The sequence below is a fragment of the Martes martes genome, assembly GCF_963455335.1.
Source record: "Martes martes genome assembly, chromosome: 18".
Lineage (NCBI taxonomy): Eukaryota > Metazoa > Chordata > Mammalia > Carnivora > Mustelidae > Martes > Martes martes.
In genome coordinates, this window is record NC_137906.1 from 29,891,915 (window position 1) to 29,914,160 (window position 22,246).

Here is a 22,246-nt window from a genome sequence, read left to right on the forward strand (position 1 = left end):
AAAATTTTTAAAAGATTTTCTAAAAAGAAATTAAAAAAATAAAAAATTTCTAAAAAAGGAGTTAATAAGATAAGCTGGTTAGGAGAATAAAGAAAAAGAAAGTGGAGAGAATTTGCTCCGGCTGGAGACTAGAACAAAGCCCTGTGCTAGATTTAGGGTGTATTTTGATCCATTAGAAGAAGTTGTACCCAAATTTTTTAGAAGAAAAAACCCTATGTTACAAAAAATAAAGTTAGATACAATGAAGGATAAAATATGACTATAATAATGAAGGTTCGAAAAGATTTTTTTTTTAATGGAAGGTATTGTTAAGATAAACTAGTTAAAAAACGTTAAAAGAGGAAAGAGTAAAAGTTAAGAAAAATTTAGCATAAGGAAAAAATAAAATTAAAAACATTAATTAATTTTGCAAGACCAAAGAATCATGAGAAGAAAGCCATGAGTTCCATGCTTTGCTTTCTCCTCCTCTGGAATTCCGCTGTTCTCCTGGCTAAGTGAACTTGGTCTTGGCTTGATTTCTTGCTGATCTTCTGGGGGAGGGGCCTGTTGTAATGATTCTCACGTGTCTTTGCCTGAGGCGGAATTGCACGGCCCTTACCAGGGGCCGGGCTAAGTAATCTGCTCGGGTTCACTCTCAGGAGCTTTTTTTCACTGAACACTTTCTGTAGAGTTCCGGAGGACGGGAATGAAAATGGTGGCCTCCCAATACCCGTCCTGGAGGGGCCAAGAGCTCGGGGCCCCACTCCTCAGTGCGCCCTCAGGAAAAGCGCTCCATCACTCCTGTCTCCCTGGCCTCCAGCCGTGCTCCGACTTTACCCAGCCTGTGACCAAGCATCTCTGTCTCTGGCACACAGCCCTGCCTGGAGTCTCCGAACCCCGCAGATCCCTGAGCTCTTCCAGGGGGTCTCCCTGGATCTTGTGGGGGTCCCTGTTCAAAGAGCAGTGGTTTGACTGTGCAACATATCACAATTTAAGGTAACCCCGAGTTGACAGCTCAGTCCCCAGCTCCGACTCTGTAGCCGGCTTCCCCGCTCTGATACCTGTGAGCTCTGCGACACTCAGATACCCCCTATCCTTCTGTGACCCCACGGGACCTGGGACCCCGACTTAGCCTCTGGAGTGATGTCCCTCAGTGGAGCAGACTTCTACAAGTTCAGATTTTGTGTTCCGCTGCTCCGTGGCTTGCTGGGCGCTGACGCTTCCCCAGTGGACTATCTTCCCGTCGCTTTGGATTCACTTTTCTGCACGTCCTACCTTTCAGAAAGTGGTTGATTTTCTGTTCCTAGAATTGCTGCTCTTCTATTTGATCTCTTGTTGGACTTGTAGGTGTTTGGAAAGGTTTGGTAAACCATCCAGCTGATCTCCTGCTACCTGATGTCATCTCAGCCTGTTACTCCTCCACCATCTTGACTCCTCTCGCTTTTCTAGTTTTTAAAAAATGGACACTGAACCATTGATTTGAGTCCCTTCTTTTTTATTAAAGGCATTTGGCCCCATGCCTTCCCCTTCATGTACTGCTTTCAGCAACATGTCACAGCTTTGGATCTAGTTCTCTTTTCCTTTAGTTCAAAATGCTTATTTTCTCTTTTACTTATTTTTTGACCCAAAGTTTACTCAGAAGTGTGTTACTTAGTTTCCAAGCATGTGGGGATTTTCTAAAGAATCTTCCATTTATGGATTCTGCACTTAATTCTATTGTGTTGGGGGAGCATGTGCCTTTGTAAAGACTCTGTATTCTGCTGTTGGGTGAAGTGTTTTATACATATGAAATTGATTGTTGGTATTTTAAAATATTAAACAAAAATCCTTACTCGGTTTCTCCTGACTTGTTCTGTCAGCTGCTGAGAGGGTATTAAAATCTCGACTGCAATTGTGGATTTATCTGTATCTCCTTGAAATTCTGTGAATTTTTTTGTTTGTTTCACGTTATTTTCATCTGTTAAGTACATAAACAGAATTCCTTTGACTTTTGATGAATTTGTCATTATGAAATGACCTTTATCTCTGGTAATATTATTTGCTCTGGGATCTTTGAAACTTTGTATCATGTAAATGTGGCCATTTCAAAAAAATATAACCATTTCAGTAGTTGATTAGTATAACCATTTCAATAATTAAACAATTGATTGGCATACCTTTCTCTATATGTTTACTTATAACCTATTTCTGTTTGTTTATAGTTGAAGGATGTTTCTTTTAGACAGCATAGAGTCAGGTTTCCTTTCTTAACCATTCTGAAAATCTCTGCCTTTTAACTGGATTATTTAGACCATTTACATTTAATGAGCTGATTGACGTAGTATCTTTGTCATCTTCCTAATTATTTTCTCTTTGTCCCAGCCAGTTATCCTTCAGGAGATTTAAATACTAAGAAAATTTGTCATTTATTTATTTATGTAGTTACAGTTTCTGGTGCTCTTCCTTTGTGTAGATCTAGAGTTGTGTCTGATATCATTTTCCTTCTTTCTGAAAGACTTCCTTTAATATTGCTTCTTTTTTAAAAAAAGATTTTGTTTATTTATTTGACAGAAATCACAAGTAGGCAGAGAGGCAAGAGGGGGGAGTGGGGGAAGCAGGGTCCCTGCTGAGCAAAGAGCCCAATGCGGGGCTGGATCCCAGGACCCTGAGATCACGACCTGAGTGGAAGCAGAGGCTTAACCCACTGAGCCACCCAGGTGCCCCAATTTTGCTTCTTTTTAAAAGATTTTATTTATTTATTTGAGAGAGAGAGAATGAGCAGGGAGAGGGAGAAGCAGATTCCCTGCTGAGCAGGGAGCCCAATGCAGGGCTTGATCCCAGAGCCCCAGGATATTGACCTGAGCCAAAGGCAGATGCTTAACTGACTGAGCCACTCAGGAACCTCCTTCCTTTAATATTTCTTGTAAGAATCTGCAGGTGATGAGTTGTTACAGCTTTTATATGTCTGAGAAAGTCTTACCTTCATTTTTGAAAGATGTTTTTGCAGGTAATAGAACCATAGGTTAACAGCTTTCTTTTCTTTCAGTGTTTTAAAGATGGTGCTCACCTACCTTTCAGCTTATATCATTTAAAACAAGAAGTCTGCCATAATCCACATCTTTGCTCTATTATACATAAAGTGCCCCCCTACATCTGCTTTAAAAAACTGTTTAATGGTGGTAAATATAACATAGCATAAAATTTGCCAGTTTAGGTGTGTAGTTCAGTGGCACTAAGTATATTCCATTGTTAACCGTCATCATTGCCCATCTCCAGAACTGTCTTCATCTTGGAAAACTAATATTGTACCCATTAAACAATAAATCTCCCTTGTTCCCTGTGACAACCCTTGGCAACTACCATTCTGCCGTTTGTGAATTTGAATTGTCTTTGAATTTTTAAAGCTGAATAAGACTTCTTTGCATGTATAGTCCACATTTTGATTTATCCATTCATATCAATGGAAAGTTGGGTTTCTTCCAACTTTTGGCTATTTTGAATAATTCTCCAATGAAGGAGGGTACACCAATACCTCTTCAGAAGTCTGCTTTCAGTTCTGCTAGGTATTTATCCAGAGTGGTGTTGCTGGGTCTATTAGATTTTTTTGAGGGTCTAGTCCTATTGTTTTCCATAGTGGCTACAGCATTTTACATGCCCACCAACAATGCACAAGGGTTCCAATGTGTCCAAATATGTACCAAGATCTGTAATTTTCTTTTTCAGTAGTTATCCTAATGGGTGTGAGCGGTATCTCATGGGATTCTGATTTGCATTTCCGTAATGACTTTTAATGTTGACCATCTTTTTTTTTTTTTTTTTTACATCTTGTGTAATTTTAAAAAAATTTTTTAATTAAATAAGAATTAAAAACATTTTTAAATTTTATTTTTTAAAATTTAAATTCAATTAGCTAACATATAATGTATTATTAGTTCCAGAGGTAGAGGTCAGTGATTCATCAGTTTATATGACACCCAGTGCTCATTACATCACGTGCCCTCCTTACTGTCCATCACCCAGTTACCCCATCCCCGACCCTCTGCCCCTCCAGCATGTTTGCAAACCCTCAGTTTGTTTCCTGTGACTAAGAGTCTCTTACGGTTTGTCTCCCTCTCTGATTTCATCTTGTTTCATTTTTCCCACTCTTCCCCTATGATCCTCTGTTTTGTTTCTTAAATTCCACATATGAGTAAGATCATATGAGAATTTTCTTTGAGTTATTTCACTTAGCATAGTACCCTCTAGTTCCATTAATGTCAATATAAATGGCAAGATAGCATCTTTAAACATTTTTATTTATTTGTTATTAACATAAAATGTATTATTTGTTTTAAGGGTACAGGTCTGTGATTCATCAGTCTTACATAGCACGGCACTGAGCATAACACATACCCTCCCCAATGTCCATGACACAGGCACCCCATCCCTCCCACCCCCCTCCACTCCAGGAACCCTCACTTTGTTTCCTGAGATTAAGAGTGTCTTATGGCTTGTCTCCCTCTCTGGTTTCTACTTGTTTCATTTTTTCCTGTCTTCTCCTATGATCCTGTCTTATTTCTCAAATTCCACATATCAATGAGATCATATGATAATTGTCTTTCTCTGATTGACTTATTTTGCTTAGCATAATAGTCTCTAGTTGCATTCACATCATTGTAAATGGCAAGATTCCATTTTTGATGGCTATATGATATTCCTATGTGTGTGTGTGTGTGTGTGTGAGAGAGAGAGATTTATTGTTTAATGGGTACACACACACACACACACACACACATATATATATCCAAGTATATGTATTATTTGGGTTCTCTCTCTTTCTCTCTCTCTCTCTATATATATATGCCACATCTTTATGAAATTGGAACATTTCCTTACACCATACCTCAAAATAGACTCAAAATGGTTGAAAGACCTCAGTGTGAGACAGGAACCCATCAAAATCCTTGAGAACATCATATATATATATGTCACATTTTTATCCATTCATCTGTCAGGGACAGCTGGTTTCTTTCCATAGTTTGGCTATTGTGGACATTGCTGCTATCAACAGTCGGGTGCACGTGCCCCTTCTGATCACTACATTTGTATTTTTGGCATAAACACCCAGCAGTGCTGTTGCTGGGTCATAGGTCAGCATAGGTCAGAAAATAGAGCTATTTTCAACTTTCTGAGGAACCTCCATGCTGTTTTCCAGAGTGGTTGCACCAGCTTGCATTCCCACCAGCAGTGTAGGAGGGTTCCCCTTTCTCTGCATCCTCACCAGCATCTGTCATTTCCTGACTTGTTAATTTCAGCCATTCTGACTGGTGTGAGGTGGTATCTCATTGAGGTTTTGATTTGTATTTCCCCTGATGCTGAGTGATGTTGAGTACTTTTTCATGTGTCTGTTGGCCATCTGGATGTCTTCTTTGAAGAAATGTCTGTTCATGTCCTCTGCCCATTTTTTTTTCAAGATTTTATTTATTTATTTGACAGAGATCACAAGTAGAGAGGCAGGCAGAGAGAGAGAGAGAGAGAGAGAGAAGCAGGCTCCCCGCTGAGCAGAGAGCCCGATGCGGGACTCGATCCCAGGACCCTGAGATCATGACCTGAGCTGAAGGCAGCGGCTTAACCCACTGAGCCACCCAGGTGCCCCCCTCTGCCCATTTCTTGATTGGATTAATTGTTCTTTCAGTGTTGAGTTTGATAAGTTTTTTATAAATCTTATAAAGATATATGTATCTATCTTTATGTATATATAAAGATACGCACATACACACACCCCCTTTATCTGATAGGTCATTTGCAAGTATCTCCCATTCTGTCGGTTGTCTTTTGGTTTTGTTGACTGTTACCTTTGCTGTGCAAAAGCTTTTGATCTTGGGACGCCTGGGTGGCTCAGTTGGTTGAGCAGCTGCCTTCGGCTCAGGTCATGATCCCGGCATCCCAGGATCGAGTCCCACATCGGGCTCCTTGCTTGGTGGGGAGCCTGCTTCTCCCTCTGCCTCTGCCTACCACTCTGTCTGCCTGTGCTCGCTCGCTCGCTCTCTAACAAATAAATAAATTAAAAAAAAAAAAGCTTTTGATCTTGATGAAGTCCCAATAGTTCATTTTTGCCCTTGCTTCCCTTGCCTTTGGCGATATTCCTAGAAAGAAGTTGCTGCGGCTGGGGTCCGAGATGTTGCTGCCTGTGTTCTCCTCAAAGATTTTGATGGATTCCTGCCTCACATTGAGGTCTGTCTTCCATTTTGAGTCTATTTGGGTGTGTGGTGTAAGGAAATGGTCCGGTTTCATTCTTCTGCATGTGGCTGTCCAATTTTCCCAACACCATTTGTTGAAGAGACTGTCTTTTTTCCATTGGACATTCTTTCCTGCTTTGTCAAAGATTAGTGGGCCAGAGAGTTGAGGGTCTATTTCTGGGCTCTCTCTTCTGTTCCATTGATCTGCGTGTCTATTTCTGTGCTAATACCGTACTGTCTGGATGATGACAGCTTTGTAATAGAGCTTGAAGTCTGGAATTGTGATGCCGCCAACTTTGCTTTTCTTTGCAACATTCCTCTATTCGGGGTCTTTCCTGGTTCCATATAAATTTTAGGATTATTTTTTCCATTTTTGTGAAAAAAGTTGATGGTATTACTGCATTGAATGCATTGCTTGCTCTCGGTAGTGTAGACATTTTCACAATATCTATTCTTCCAGCCCATGAGCATGGAATGTTTTTCCATTTCTTTGTGTCTCCCTCAATTTCTTTTAGGAGTATTCTCTAGTTTTCTGAGTACAGATCCTTTACCTCTTTGGTTTGGTTTATTCCTAGATATTTTATGGTTTAGGGTATAGTTGTAAATGGGACTAACTCCTTAATTTCTCTTTTTTTCTGTCTCATTGTTAGTGTATAGAAATGCAACTGATTTCTGTGCATTTATTTTATATCCTGCCACTTTGCTGAATTCCTGTATGAGTTCTAGCGATTTTGGAATGGAGTCTTTTGGATTTTCCACAAAGAGTATCATGTCATCTGCAAAGAGTGAGAGTTTGACTTCTTCTTTGCCAATTCAGATGCCTTTTACTTCTTTTTGTTGTCTGATTGCTGAGGCTAGGACTTCTAGTACTATGTTGAATAGCAGTGGTGATAATGGACATCCCTGCCGTGTTCCTGACCTTTGGGGAAAAGCTCTCAGTTTTTCCCCATTGAGAATGATATTCACTGTGGGCTTTTTGTATATGGCTTTTATGATATGGAGCTGTGTTCTCTATATCCCTGCACTGAAGAGTTTTACTCAGGAAAGATGCTGTTCTTTGTCAAGTGCTGTTTTAGCATCTATTGAGAGGATCGTATGGTTCTTGTCCTTTCTTTTATTTGTATTGATTAATTTGTGGATGAAACCAACCTCGCAGCCCAGGAATAAATCCCACTCAGTGGTGGTGAATAATCCTTCTAATGTACTGTTGGATCCTATCGGCTAGTATCTTGGTGAGAGTTTTTGCGTCTGTGTTCATCAAGGATATTGGTCTGTAATTCTCCTTTTTGATGGGGCCTTGGTCTGGTTTTGGTTTCAAGGTAATGATGGCCTCATAAAATGCGTTTGGAAGTTTTCCTTCCATTTCTATTTTTTGGAACAGTTTCAGGAGAATAGGAATTAATTCTTCTTTAAATGTTTGGTAGAATTCCCCTGGGAAGCCGTCTGGTCCTGGGCTCTTGTTTGTTGGGAGATTTTTGATGACTGCTTCAATCTTCCTGGTTATGGGTCTGTTCAGGTTTTCTCTTTCTTCCTGGTTCAGTTTTGGGAGTTTATACATCTCTAGGAATGCATCCATTTCTTCCAGATTTTCAGATTTGCTGGCGTATAGTTGCTCATAATGTTCTTATAATTGTTTGTATTTCTTTGGTGTTGGTTGTGATCTCTCCTCTTTCATGCATGATTTTATTAATTTGGGTCCTTTGTCTTTACTTTTTGATAAGTCTGGCCAGGGGTTTATCAATCTTTTAATTCTTTCAAAGAATCAGCTCCTAGTTTCATTGATCTGTTCTGCTGTTCTTTTGGTTTCTATTTCTTTGATTTCCGCTCTGATCTTTATTAATTCTCTGCTGAGTTTAGACTTTATTTACTGTTCTTTCTCTGGCAACTTTAGGTGTAAGGTTAGGTTGTGCCATTGAGACCTTTCTTGTTCTTTTGAGAAAGGCTTGTGTCGCTATATACTTACCTCTTAGGACTGCCTTTGCTGTGTCCCACAGATTTTGAACAATTGTATTTTCATTTTTTGTTTGTTTCCATGAATTTTTTCAGTTCTTCTTTAATTTCCTGGTTGACCCATTCATTCTTTAGCAGGATGCTCTTTAGCCTCCATGTATTTGAGTTCCTCCCAAATTTCCTCTTGTGATTGAGTTCTAGCTTCAGAGCATTGTGGTCTGAAAATATGCAGGGAATGATCCCAAACTTTTGGTACCAGTTGAGACCTGATTTATGACCCAGGATGTGATCTATTCTGGAGAATGTCCCATGTGCACTAGAGAAGAATTTGTACTCTGTTGCTATAGAATGGAATGGCTCTGAATATATCTGTGAAGTCCGTCTGGGCCAGTGTGTCATTCAGAGCCCTTGGGAATGTGAAAATATCTTAATGTATGATACTATATGTATGTTGCAGTATTTGGTTTGCTAGTCCTTTGTTTAGGATGTTTGTGTGTATATTCCTAACCCGCACTGGTGTGTTTATTTTGTTTTCTTATGTCTTTATTAGGTATTGATGTCAGGGTCCTCTCTAATAGAAAGTCAGGAAGTGCTCTCTTTTTTCAAAGAGTTTGTGAAAAATTGCTATTAATTCTTCTTTGAATTTTTGGTAGAATTCATGAGTGAAGCCACCTTGTTGGTAGTTTCTAAAAATTAATTCATTTTCTTTACTTGTTGTAGGTCTATTTGTATTTCAGATTTTTTCCCTGAGTCTGTTTTCAGTAGTTGTTTCTTTCTAGGAATTTGTCTGTTTTATCTAAGTTAATTTATTGGCATAGAGTTGTTTATATTATGTCCTTATAACTTATTATTTTTATTTATTTTTATTAGTATTATTTTTAAAAGATTTTATTTATGTAACAGAGAGAGACGCAGTGAGAGAGGGAACACGAGCAGGGTGGGTGGGAGAGGGAGAAGCAGGCTTCCCACTGAGCAGGGAGCCCGATGAGGGACTCGATCCCAGGACCCTGGGATCATGACCTGAGCCAAAGACAAACACTTAACTGACAGAGCCACGCAGGGGACCCTAAACAAGTGTATTTTTTACACAAAATATTTCCAACTCACTGAAAAGAATGGGGCAGAAGATGCTGTGGCTGATATCAAAGAGGTTACTGCCTATGTTCTCCTCGAGGATTCTGATGGATTCCTGTCTCACGTTGAGGTCTTTCATCCATTTCGAGTTTATCTTTGTGTACGGTGTAAGAGAATGGTCGAGTTTCATTCTTCTACATATAGCTGTCCAGTTTTCCCAGCACCATTTATTGAAGAGACTGTCTTTTTTCCACTGGGTATTTTTTCCTGCTTTGTCGAAGATTATTTGACCATAGAGTTGAGGGTCCATATCTGGGCTCTCTACTCTGTTCCACTGGTCCATGTGTCTGTTTTTATGCCAGTACCATGCTGTCTTGGTGATCACAGCTTTGTAGTAAAGCTTGAAATCAGGTAACGTGATGCTGCCAGTTTTATTTTTGTTTTTCAACATTTCCTTAGCAATTCGGGGTCTCTTTTGATTCCATACAAGTTTTAGGATTATTTGCTCCAGCTCTTTGAAAAATACCGGTGGAATTTTGATCGGAATGGCATTAAAAGTATAGATTGCTCTGGGCAGTATAGACATTTTAACGATGTTTATTCTTCTGATCCAAGAGCATGGAATGGTCTTCCATCTTTTTGTGTCTTCTTCGATTTCTTTCAGGAGTGTTCTGTAGTTCCTCGAGTACAGATCCTTAACCTCTTTGGTTAGGTTTATTCCAAGGTATCTTATGGTTCTTGGTGCTATAGTAAGTGGAATCGAAGAAAGAATCAAATGCCAGTAAGTAATGTTAATGTTTTTCTATATGGCTGTAGAATTATTAAATAAAACATAGAAGAAATTAAATGAAACATTCAGTATTAATTGAAGCTTACTTTACGCCTTCCATAGTCTCATTCTTTTTCTTTTTCCAGAAGTAGCCTGAACCTTGAAATTGACATGTCTTTACCAGCCATATTTTTTTATACCTTATGTCTTTATATATAGAAATCCCCACAGCCTTCTTGTTTTAAAATGTGACTTGAGTTACCCCTGCCTCTTCCTCCACTTTCTTCCCTGAAGCCTTTTGTTTGGAGATTCTTTATGGTGACACATTTGATTTTCTGGTTTAGTGCATTTAGGTAAATGGCTGTGTTTAAAGTTGACTGAAAGGCGTACGGGTTGTCCTCCTTGTTTGCTCTGGATGCGCTAATGTTCATTCGGGCACATGGCGGTCTGGGGCCAAGGTGCTTCTCCAGGACGTACACCAAAACAGTGGAGTCACAGAGTTTGTATCTTCAACTTTATTAGGTGTTGTAAAATTGTTCTGTAACTTTTTAAAGATTTTATTTATTTATTTGTCTGAGAGAGAGAGAGGGTGAGCACAAGCGGGGGAGAGGCAGGCAGAGTTTGGAGAAGCAGGCTCCCCGCTGGGCAAAGGAGCCTGATGCGGGACTCGATCCCAGGACTCTGGGATCATGACCTGAGCTGAAGGCAGATGCTTAAATGATTGAGCCACCCAGGAGTCCCTGTTCTGTGACTCTCGGGCTTCTAGATTTGCTCAAGGGGCTATAGAAGTCCCAGCCCTGACAGGCAATGTTTGGTTGTGAGTCACTCACTGGCTGTAGCCACTGCGGCTCATTTATGGTGTCCCGGGCTTATAATCCCGGCGGTGGCCAGCTAACCTAGTCAGAGCCCTAGCCTGAATGCCACACACCATTCCCAGGGAGTAGCTGCTTTGTAAAAATGTGTGACATGGAGACTTGGGAGACACCCAGTTGGGGCTGAACCTCATGACGGATGGAAATTCAGCCACGATAGGTTGAACTGGTAACATGTCGGAACGGAGACAAGTATTGTATGCACTGAGTCTGCAGAAGTGGTCTGGGTTCCGGGGCATCAGAAGTGTGGTCTCACATCCGGGCTCTGCTTCCTGCCAGGCAAATCATTCCCCTTTCTGTCCTCAGTTGCCACATCTGTAAAATGGGGGCAGTAACAGTTCTTAGCTCATAGACTTGTGGTTCAATGAGGTTGTGTGAAGTGTTTGGCGTAGGGTCTGGGGTCTAGTAGCACTGAGTATGTTTCTGTCCCCGGCTGCCTTCCCATTTGCTGGCACTGTGTACTAGGGGTATGGGGAGAGGCTAAGTAGCTTTTGGTTGTAGCACCTTTTTTTTTTTTTTTTTTTTTTTGTCTCCCTGTTGTGGCTTCTGTGTCTCTTGTGCATGTGATGTCCTGGCCAACCTTCCACGTTGTTTGACGGACATAATTGAAGTAGAGAACATAAAGCTGCTTGTCTGAATGGCTTTGGGGACCTTTTCTAGTGCTTTAAAGTAGTATGTAACAAACCCACTGTGACTGTGCTCTTGGTCGAGCGAACTTCATGGGCACAAAGCTTTGTTTGCCGTTCTGCTGAGTGTGGACTTGAGGACCATCCAGCTGTGGGAGAAGAGGCAGAGCAAAGGTCTCAAAGGCCGACACTGGAGTCCCTAATGGGAAGAACTTGACATTCTTAACTATGAACCTGAATACAGGCCCTTCCTCGCTATTGGTTCACCATCAGTGTCGGACAGGATTGTACTAGCATTTGTATCTTTTGGGTTTTAGATGCTTTTGAGTCTCCTGTATGTGTGGCCCAGGGTGAGTCTGCTGGGGTGACCCCCCCCAACCCTGCCCCCCGCCGGGCCATCGTCAGCGGTCCCCACCTGCAAGGATCTGGGACACAGTCCTGAGCAACAAGAGGGCCTTCCCAACGTTGAGGAGCATCTTTGTTTTTTGTCTAATGACACAGTAGGGGTTTGATTTTAGTAACTTGCCACAGACACGAGCAGAGAAGACGGGCAGGGTTTCAAGATGAGGTTTCTTTCGGAAAGTTAAAGCAGGTTCAGATGAACGGCTGTCAGACTTATCAGAAGCTAAGCCGTTTGTGGAAGGAGGGGGAGGGAAGGGTCATGAGGGGACGAGAAACCTCCGGGAGGACCGTGTGGCCACGTTAACTGGTCGGGGACGTGTGCTTCCCGTCTGTGCTGGAGTCGTTCTGCCCCGGTTCGGTGCGGGTGTGTGATTGCCCCGCGGGCTGCCTCTTGTTCATTTCCCATCGCTGGGCGAGTGGGCGCGTCTGCGTTTACAGCGACGGGAGATTCTAGATGATGCCTGTGTCCAGTGTCTGAAAAGCTTTCCAAGGCTCGGTGTTGCCCGAAGGTAACAGAATTCTCGACAGGAGACTCCGAGGCCCCTCCGGGGGGATCCTTGCATGCCCGGCTCTCGCCTACCATGCAGACCTGGTTTCTCAGACTTTGTGCGTGAAGGGGGTCCCGCAGCTGAACCCCAGCATCTGTCTAGCCTGTGGCTGGGCGCATGGCAGGGCCGCGGCCCCAGTCGCTCGTCATGTCTGGCCTCGCCCAGCCTGTTCTCTCTGCCTGGAACGTCCTCTCCATGTTCACATGCCATGTGAGCTGCGCACCTTCCCTGGAGCCCCCTGCTCTGTCCACAGCCTCTCCTCCGAGGCGGGGCACCTGCCCTGCTCCCTCTGACAGCGTTCTCTCCCCCCCGGGGTGGGGACACTGGCTGGTGATGTGTGATGTGTTGACACATTTTAGGCCCTTGGGAACATCACGGACTCACAGATGTGCTGAGGCTGCTGTCTTGGTCCCTCAGCATCGGATACCGACCCTGGGGCTGTAGTTAGGTAATTCGTGATCTTTCTTTTCTCCCTGTCTGCGGGTGACAGAGAGAGCGACACGAAAGCCCTGGCTGCCAATCTGGTTTACTTGTGGCCATTGTGTTTCACCAGATCGAGGAGTAAAATAGAACGCTGTTTCCCTCAAAACCGTATCTCCACCATGGGCTTCCATTTTTCTAGACTGAAAATTAAATGCCATTTTAGGAAAAGAAGACCCAATTCTAAAGACCATTTGTATGGTCGATAAAAACACCTCATACAGTTTTTTGAAACCTGGTTCCATTGAAGGACTCTCTGGGCGTCTGGGGAACTTTGTTGGTGGCTCTGTTGCTACCAAAGTGTGCGTGTTTACCCCTGCACGGCTGTGCTCGCCATGCTCTATCATGCTCCCTTCAGGGCTCCCTTACCCTTGCAGGAGAACGACCATCACTTTGGTGTCAATCTTGTCATATTCAAGTTCAGCCAGTCCCGGCTTCTCCTTTGTATCCCCCGTTCCTGGGCTTGGGGGAGGCTGGCCCCCTGGATGGGTGAGCCCCAGAGCTCACCTCGGTGAGGCTCCCGGTTTTGTGCGTGGCCAGCTGCTGCGGGGCGTGTTCCGAAGGTGGGTCTCCTCCGAAACCCGTGCCCGCACCCAGCTCTGTCGTGGCCCACCCTCTGCACACCAAGAACCGTAGTACATCAAAATGTTTTTTTTATTTGAGACACAAAAATGCAAAATTGCTGAGATATCAAACGTTTCCCGACCGGCTACAATACTGCCACTATGTACAAAAGATCTGATGAGAAATGTGCACACATATAAAAATACAGTATGCGTTACTATGTACAGTACATGTGCAAATGTATGGCATCCAAACATGATACGGAATTGATTTCAGGGGTGCAAACAGCAAATACAAAGGCATCATGGTTTTCTTTTAAAAAACAACATAAAGGCAATACATGAATGGACCCCCCGATTGCCGTACTTTTTTTGTTCATTAAGCTAGTGCTTTAGTAAGCGGGGCTCTGTAGGTTGGTATCTTTCTCCTTGTTTTCACAAAGTGAGATGCTAAGACGTAATGTGACCATGAAAATAAGAAGAGAAACACCTATCACGCTGTGTTTCGACTGCAAGCAAGAAAAAAGGAAACTAATCTGCACTTAGGAAGAAACCGTATTACTACTAAATATGTATTATTCTTAAACCAACAAAACAAATCTATACTATTTTACATGAAAACAATAGAGAAATTTCTACATCTTTGTGAAAATTATAACCTTAAATGGATAATACCTTTTTGGGACTGACTGTTGAGATGTCGTTAGTCTCAAATTTTAAATAAAAAGTGCCTTCTTTTGGCAAATACTTGGCAATGCCTTTGGTTCCTTTAAAGCAAGTTTGCATTACTATTGGTTACTTGAGGTTAAGTACTTTTGGTAGATACTAAACCCTCTCCTCAATGCTCCCTCCTCCTCCCCGGTCAGCCAGTTTCCTTACAGCATAACGTCGAGAGGTAATGGTGAATGGGTCTCGGTGATTCTATGAACTTGGTTAAAGCTTTGTCTTAGTGGTTGGCACAAAGCTCTTTTGAACACGACAAGCTGTCTGGATTATCGCCAAGGACCTATTCTGATTCCAGAGAGCACCTTTGGTCTGAGATGGCCATCCTGTTGTCAGGGAGTGGTGACACCGCCCGGCTGCGGCCCGCAGAGCAGAGCGACGTGCTGATGCGGCGGGGGGCAGCGCTCTTGTGTAAACACGTGCCGCTCTGGGCCATCCTGGCCTCGCACCCGGGACCGCAGGGAGAGAGGCTCTGCGGGGCCGCCGGCGCTCCCCGGATACGGCAAGGAAGGGGGGGGGTGGGCCACGCGCGGCCTCCCTGTGGTCCTGCAGACAGAGTCACTTCACCAAGAGAACAGGTGGCCCGGACAGGCGTGCGCGGGAGCGGGGCTGGAGACAGGGCGAAGAACGGCCGCGTCTTGTTACTTTCCAGTTGTGACCGCAGCGCTTGGCGGGTGAGCCGGGAAGCGGTAGGAGGCTCTGCAAACACACAGACCTGCCCTGCTCAGCTCTGCTCCCCGATGGAGCAGCCCTTCCAGTTAACACGCTTGTATCCCCTGGGCTCATTCCGTGGCCTCCAGGGCAGTGGACAGTGTGGCGTTCTGCTGTATTGCCGGGGGGTCAGGGAGACGCATGTGTGCGGAGAGGGGTGACAAAACAGGGAGGGTTGCGCGTGGACCCGGAGAAACGGGCTGCCCCTCTCGGGTGACTGCCAGCAAGAGCCTGAAGGGGTTTCGGGGGCTGTGCCGGCCGGAGCGCCTTCGCCCAGCACTTCTCTCGGGCCCCGCCTGTTCGTGGACAGGGGAGGGACTGTCCCATCGCTTGTGGGGACAGTTGCTGGGACAGCTGCTGCGGCTGGTTTCAGCCTGGGAATTAGGAACGGGCGCTGAAGAAAGTGGGGTGGCCTGGAATGATCGGGGGCGGGGGGAGGGCAGAGGAAGCCTGAGTCCACTCTGGTGAGCAGAGGGGGGACAGGCTGCCGACCCATCACTCGGGGCTGCTGACCGCACAGTTCCGGGGCGCTAGCGGATGACCATGACTTTGCTTTCAACGGGCAGCAGCCCGGGGGCCGCCGCGGACTGCCTTCTGAAATCGCACTTCCTAAAGTGTCAGTTACATGGATCACAGAACCGGGTTTTTAAAAAGGAAACTTAAATAAGATCTCTCTAGTATTATAAAAATAGTCCTATAAAACACAGAGTATCTGAGCAAGAAATCCCACGAATTGAGAATATACCTATGTACAAATATGTGGCAAGTACTGTACAGTAGATTGCACAATTCTGGAAGAACGCTAGCACGTGAACCCCCAGCAACATGCCCGGAGGGGCTCCCTGGACGCGCGCTGCTGAAATGTACATGGCGGCCCCCGGCCCCTAGACTCACAAAGCCCGGGGAAGCTCTGGGGCGACTTGCCCTTCCTCCCGGCCTGGACGACAAGTACCAGGCCAGGGTATGCAGGCCTGGTACCTGCATACCCTGGAGAGGCAAGCTCCACGGGATGGTGTTTCCGGAATATTCGGGGAGGTCAGACTGGATGGGAGAGAGCGCATGTCCAGGAGCTGGTTGTTTCCTTGGCAATGGGACGTTGTGCAAGACGACGGGCCATACCCCCCACGTCTACACCACACGCGCGCGTCCTGGCCGCCCTGCCCTGTGCTTTGACGCCCGTGACAACGCAGACAGTCCTTACCCTGTGTGCAGCGAGTCAGGTCAGAGGGGCCTCGAGGACAGCACGGTCTTTGGTCACGTCACCTGCTGCACACATCTCACCTCGGACACAGTGGCCCCCTGCCCCGCGTGCCAGCTGGCCGCCCACGCCAGGATGGGAGGGCCTGGCGGAATGGTGCAAGTCGGGGCTGGTGGAGTTCGGGTCGGGAGGCTCCTCGCCTCCCCTGTCAAGGAAGCCCCGTACGTACGGGTTTGGACGCACGCGTGAAGTAATTCCTAGTCCAAAGCAAGCAGGCTGGTGGGACAGCGTCGTCTGCGCTCGAGTGGGTTTCTGGAAAGCACCCTTCCTGCGGCATGTTTCCGGCCTTCGTTTGAAAAAGCAAAGGGAGAGCTGAGGGCTGGGAAAGCATCTCGGGCACCACTCAAGATGGTGAAAATAGCAAGCAAGAGTCCACGCGCTAGCTGGTCACTCGCCTCCCACAGTCCCACTGGTATCTGGGGTTCACTTGAGAAGCCACTGAAATCTGAGTGAAGGTGATGCCCGGAGTCCACGTGCGGAGCAGGTCAGCCCCAGACGAAAACCACGGCCAGGACCACCCCCAGACAAGTACCTGCCCGAGTAGGCAGCCCGTCCCCGGACGCAGGCCCTTCTGGAAGGGATGCTCCGGGGCCGTGCGTCCCCCGGGGTGACACTCTCTCAGCCTTGCTCCCACGGCGGCGTCCTGCTGAACCAGGCCGCTGGACTCCAGGCGCTGGATTCCCAGTTTCTAAGCACTGAAACTGCTCCCTCAGACCACACCGAGCGTAACCGCTTCTGCCCTGAACGTTTCAGACGTCTCTCAAGTTGGGAAGTGCCAGTTAAAGGAGGGCTCCTGTGTTCTGGCCGAATCCTGGAAAAGCAAACTTTCCTCCCATGGAGGATCTACAAACTGAAATCAGGTCGGCGCTCAGGCAAAGCGCAGACCCAGCCGTGATGCCCGGATTCTCTCCGAGCAGTGGGGCAGGTTGGCTCGGGCACGTCACCGTGGAGACATCACCATCTAAGGACGCAGAGAAAGCAACCTGGCCCTTGGGTTTACAGAACGTGAGGTGCAGAGCATGGTGAGATTATTCAACAAACACCTTCACACTTTTTGGGGTAGATTTCAGGGGTTTTTTGTTTTTTTTTTTCAGAAAAGTTATTTACATTTTGTCCTAACCTTAAATGACTAGCTTGAGATAATTCTGGAAGTCCTGTGACAGTTGGCATTTTAGAAAATTCTTAAGAAACTACTCAGCAAATGGGTGATAACTTCTTCTCTATATAAAACAATGACCAGTAAAACCTCCAGTTTTTCCCTCTTCGGCTTGATAACCTAGTGAGAGCTCGGGTATGACATCCAGTTACGGGCCTGAAGAATGCCCGTCAGGGAAAACGGCAGAGAAGAGGCGGCCAGAGCTGGGGCCCCGTGGCCAGCCTGCCCAGATTCCCCACGGGAGCCCCCGTGGGAACGTTCGGGGCTCCCGGCACACTTCTCCTCGGCCCTCTCTTTGCAACGCAACAGCTCAGAAGGATATTTTACACTGAAGCCTTCCTTGTTCTGTGAGATGGGTCTGGTTACCTGAAATCAGTCAGCATTTCTTTAAATACGGAAATACACATGGCTCAGGGACTCTAGAAACAGTCGAGTTATTAAAACAAGTAGGAGCGCTGGCTACCAATTCCTTACCCCAATGTAGGCTGTACAAATCACAATGTCAGGGTGTACATACAAATGTCTCATATACACATTAAAACCCACCTACTGAACCCCGAGGGTTGCTAATAGAATTTTCAGTGTTATCCGTATGCGAGGACTTTGTACAGTGGATGGTTTAGGACAGTGTTTTGGAGACGTCGTCTGGTGACGGTGAAAGATCTCCCACTTAAACTGAAACCTGGGAAGCTACGGTAAGATTCCCCAAATCACAAAACCACGACACAGATAAACGATGTTGGTTTCCGGACGGAAGCAGAAGTCCGCAGTGGCCGCCGTCTAGGAACGGGCAGGTGCCCTCCCCGGCCTCTGCCGCCCGCAGCCCGGCTCCGGTCACGGCTGGGACGGACCGCATGCAGGGGCCGCTGTCCTCTCGTTGGAGGGGAGCTGTCTGCCTTGAGCGTCGGGTCTGAAGGGGACCGCAGAGGCGTAAATGTAGTTCATGGACAGCCAGAGAATCCTCGTGTCGCTCTCCCGCACACGTCCCTCTTCTGGATGTCTTTATTCGTTCTCTGCCGAAGTCTGGAGAAACAGGTGGGGCTTCTGTAACCAGTGATTTTTCAGAAGGCCCTGTGCTGTGTTAAGTTGGAGAAATTCACTGCTGGGCGCCGTGAAATGTGTTCGCACTCGGTTTCCAGGCTGTGACCGTCTATCCGTTCTTCCCGTGACAACGTATTGTAATTGCAACAGCGCAGCTCTGAATCTGTCTCTAAAAACTGACCTTGGAGAGTGATCTTCATCTTCTGAAACGACATAGGCTCGAACGAGAAGTCGGCGACGTTAGTCCCACGGCAACGGCAGGTCCTGTGGATCTAGAAAGTCAGCAGAGAACATGCTGGGGGTGGTCGTGCTGAGGGGAGTGAGTCCTGACGTGTTAGGCATGGTGATGTCCAGCCACTCCATGTTGTCCAAGTTCGAGTCCGAAAGGTCCAGTGACAGACACGGGGTACTGGCGGCAAACTGGGCCTCGGAAGTCTCCATGGGGGAGTGTGAGTGGTCCAGCACACTCGAGTGACTCAGCAGATCGTTCTGGAGGTCCTCGATCAGAGAGAAGGGCTCTCTGTCCTCACTGCTGCTCGGCAGTGGAGCGATTTCGTTGGCCGAAGGTAAAGTTCCATCTAAGAAAGCTTCTAGCTGGTTCTCTAAGCTGGCGGACAAACTGCTCATGGGTTCTAAGGAGATGGGTGGTGCCATCTGGACTTGGGGTGGTGGCCGGGACACCACTGTGTTGACCGGCATGGTGGTGATGCTGGCTGTCACTGGTCTCATTTTGGAGATAGGCGACGGCTCTTCTTTTATAGGGAGGGAGATCTCTGTGCAAAACAATTGAAGGGATCAGTAAGTAACAATTCAGTACTCTTTAAACATTTCTGTCAAGTACCAGGAGAGTTGTTTTACTACTGGGCAAGGACTCAGACACCGTCCACCGTAGGGGTAGGAGGACGGCAGCGCTACTCGTCAGCTATGGTCCTTGGTGACCTAGCAGAGGATGGCTCATTTGAGTTAAAAAGACACTGAAATTTATAACATTCTGATAACGCTTTCCTCTCCTTTTTAGTAAGCGTGATAAGCATCACATGCAGTTACACACCACTAGGCAGGAGTCGATGGTTTTTTTATTTAATTATTTGACCTCTGGGTCTTGTTCTCCATTATTTCAGGCTTCAGACAGGGAACTGTGGATCTGCCATCACTGTGGTCACCACCCTTAAAGTCAAAGTGGGTGTCCCGTCTGTTCAGACGCGAAGTGCATTCAGAGACCACAGCAGATCTAATTAGTCTTTTCTCTGTTATCGTTACAGCCAAACCGCATGCCCCGTCAGCCATATATGTTCTGCAGGAAGTTGTACAGATACAATGCTGTCTTGTTTTCCTCCCAAATTAAAGCGAACACACAGCTCCTCTGACCTTCTTGACCTTATTTTTCTGACCTGTTTGTTTTCTGAGTTTACCTAAAATCTTGACACTCTGGCGGATGTCTTAGTGAGCACCAACGAAGCGTTCTTGCGGGATCAGGTGGAAAGGGAACGCGCCACCATCTGCTCTGGATACCAGCTTTCATTTAGATACCCGTATTTGAATAAAGTTTCTTTTTTACTTTCTGATGGGTATCTGGTGTCATTTCTATGCAAACATGGGAGGAGAAACGGATTTGCTAAGAGCTGTGGGAACTGACTGGGACGCAGAAGGACGGGAAGGAGCTCACATGCCCACTCCTTCGTGCGAGTCACTGACCGTGTGGACTCATGTGCTGACTCCCTGCGTGTGTCCTGCGTACGTCTATTGTGTGTCCTTTCCTGCGGTCAGCTCTAGAACCGTTCTGAAAGCTCACAGTGCTAGGTAGCCTGCCTCAGAATCAATTCTTTACATTTCTGTTTTCATTATCACTGGCGTTCATTCACAATAAGATAATGTCCTCACTGGATATTTTGCCATTAAAAAAAAAGTCCTGGGGCACCTGGGTGGCTCAGTGGGTTAAAGCCTCTGCCTTCGGCTCAGGTCATGATCCCAGGGTCCTGGGATCGAGCCCCGCATCGGGCTCTCTGCTCGGCAGGGAGCCTGCTTCCCTTCCTCTCTCTCTCTGCCTACCTCTTTGCCTACTTGTGTTCTCTATCAAATAAATAAATAAAATCTTAAAAAAAAAAAAGTCCTTGTAGAAAATAACTCATTTGATGACATCATCACATTTTAATTTCTAAGTTTGGGCTGTAAAAATTACTCCGTTTAATCATTTAGAAAGTCTTTGGCAAAATGCATTAAAAAAAAAAAAAAAACCTTAAGATCAGGCCATGAAACGGTTATTTCTTTTATTTCCAGAGCATAAATATATCACAAGTTATTTTGTGAGGCCAATGTAGTTCTTAGAAAAAAAAAAATCTGCTCATGTAGAGCTATAGTTAAGCATCAAGAATTTCTTGTCTTCAAAACCAAACAGTACCTGCTATGAACAGAGAAATTTTGACCACTGTTTAGAAAGCAGAATAAAACTCCTTTCATCAAGGTGATGTAAGAATCCTTTATTCTAAAACAGTGTTTTCAATTTTAAAATACTGATTTTTATACTTATTTTGAAAGATATATTTGCTGAGGTAGAGATAGCCTTGACTTTGTGAATGTGTGTCTGTGTGGTTAATACCTTTATCCCTTTCTAAGGTGATATGTTATAAAGTCCAAGATTTTCAATTTTATGTAGAAAGTGCTTTAAAATTGCCTTTAAATTTTCACCAAGATACTAAGGGCCCGTGCCATGTAACATGGTTGTTACGACGTTAGTGTGCACAACAGAGTGCTCTGGTCCCCTCCCAGTCATCTACATATGGGACAGGTTTTGAAGTTTTTCAACGTGGAATTTAAATGGGGCTCTACGTGGCTGTTTTGAGACAGTCCGTTCTCAGCAGGCATAGATCTATGGATAAAATCTAACACGATGTTATTGTTTTAAGCTGAAAGAATAACTTTTCCTCCATTTAAAGTTGTTTTAATGTCCTAATTGAAAACAGTGAACTTGGTTGGGATTAGAATACATTTCTCACTACTCCAAGATAGGCCGTGAGCTCTACAGGAAAACGTTCAGAAAATTGTCATAAAAGGCTACTTGGACGGGGTCTGATGTGATTTGTGACCTACCTCCACTCTTGATGAGGATATCAAAGAGGTCGTCCATCTGCTGACTGTGTGCATTGGAAATCTACAACAAAGGAGAATAGAAATCAGCCTTCTTTCCTACAGACGCGGAAGCACTCTCCAGTCGGGAGCTCTAAGCGACCTTACAAATCTATCACTTGATAATTTCGAGAACACTGAGGTCACTGGGGACATGAAGCCATTTACCCAGTGTGTCACAGCTGATGAACGGCTGACAGCAGGAACAGGGCTGATAGCTAGGTCAGCCGACCTATACACATCCCTTAGTTTTTACCACTGCATTCTGAGAGGCCGCTACTACTTGCTTCTAAAAATACCTGATTCATTTCCACTTACGTAAAAATAGAAGGTAGGCGTAAACTGCACTTAGAGAGGGCACAGTCCAAGTTTTAACATCTGTGTACTCCCATAATGCTGTCAGCACAGTCCAGAGAGCCAACATACCCGTGCCCTGCAAGTTTCCTCAGTGGCCTTTTGTAATAGTCCCGTCTTCCCCCACGCAACCCAGTGACTGCTTTTTCTGCTTATAGATGAGTTTAGTTCACATTTTCTGGAGTTTTACAGCAATGAATCCTCACAGTGTAAGTATTTTTGGTAGTGGATGAGGCTTCTTTCATTGAACATAATAATTCTGAGATTTCTCCATGCTGGAGAGGATGCCTTAGGAATATTTTTATTGCCCAGGAGGTTTGTTTTGGATGTTTCCATTTTTTGGCTTTTACAAGTTCAGCTGCTGTGGCATTTATGTACAAATCTCTGCGCTGGGTAAACACCGAGGAGGGGCATGCTGGA

General features: G+C 45.3%; 2 protein-coding genes across 3 annotated transcripts in view; one reads left to right on the forward strand and one right to left on the reverse strand.

The window, feature by feature from the left end:
• LOC308359345 (uncharacterized protein) overlaps positions 1-22,246 on the forward strand; it is a 92,947-nt gene that overhangs the window by 16,778 nt on the left and 53,923 nt on the right. The window lies entirely within an intron of this gene.
• MRTFB (myocardin related transcription factor B) overlaps positions 17,244-22,246 on the reverse strand; it is a 181,539-nt gene continuing 176,536 nt past the window's right edge. The window contains exons 16-17 of the mRNA XM_080830358.1: positions 21,437-21,497; positions 17,244-19,122 (exon numbers count right to left, since the gene is read on the reverse strand). Coding sequence (XP_080686484.1) covers positions 18,590-19,122; positions 21,437-21,497 — 594 coding nt within the window. The 3' untranslated portion in view covers positions 17,244-18,589. The remainder of the gene's footprint in view (positions 19,123-21,436; positions 21,498-22,246) is intronic.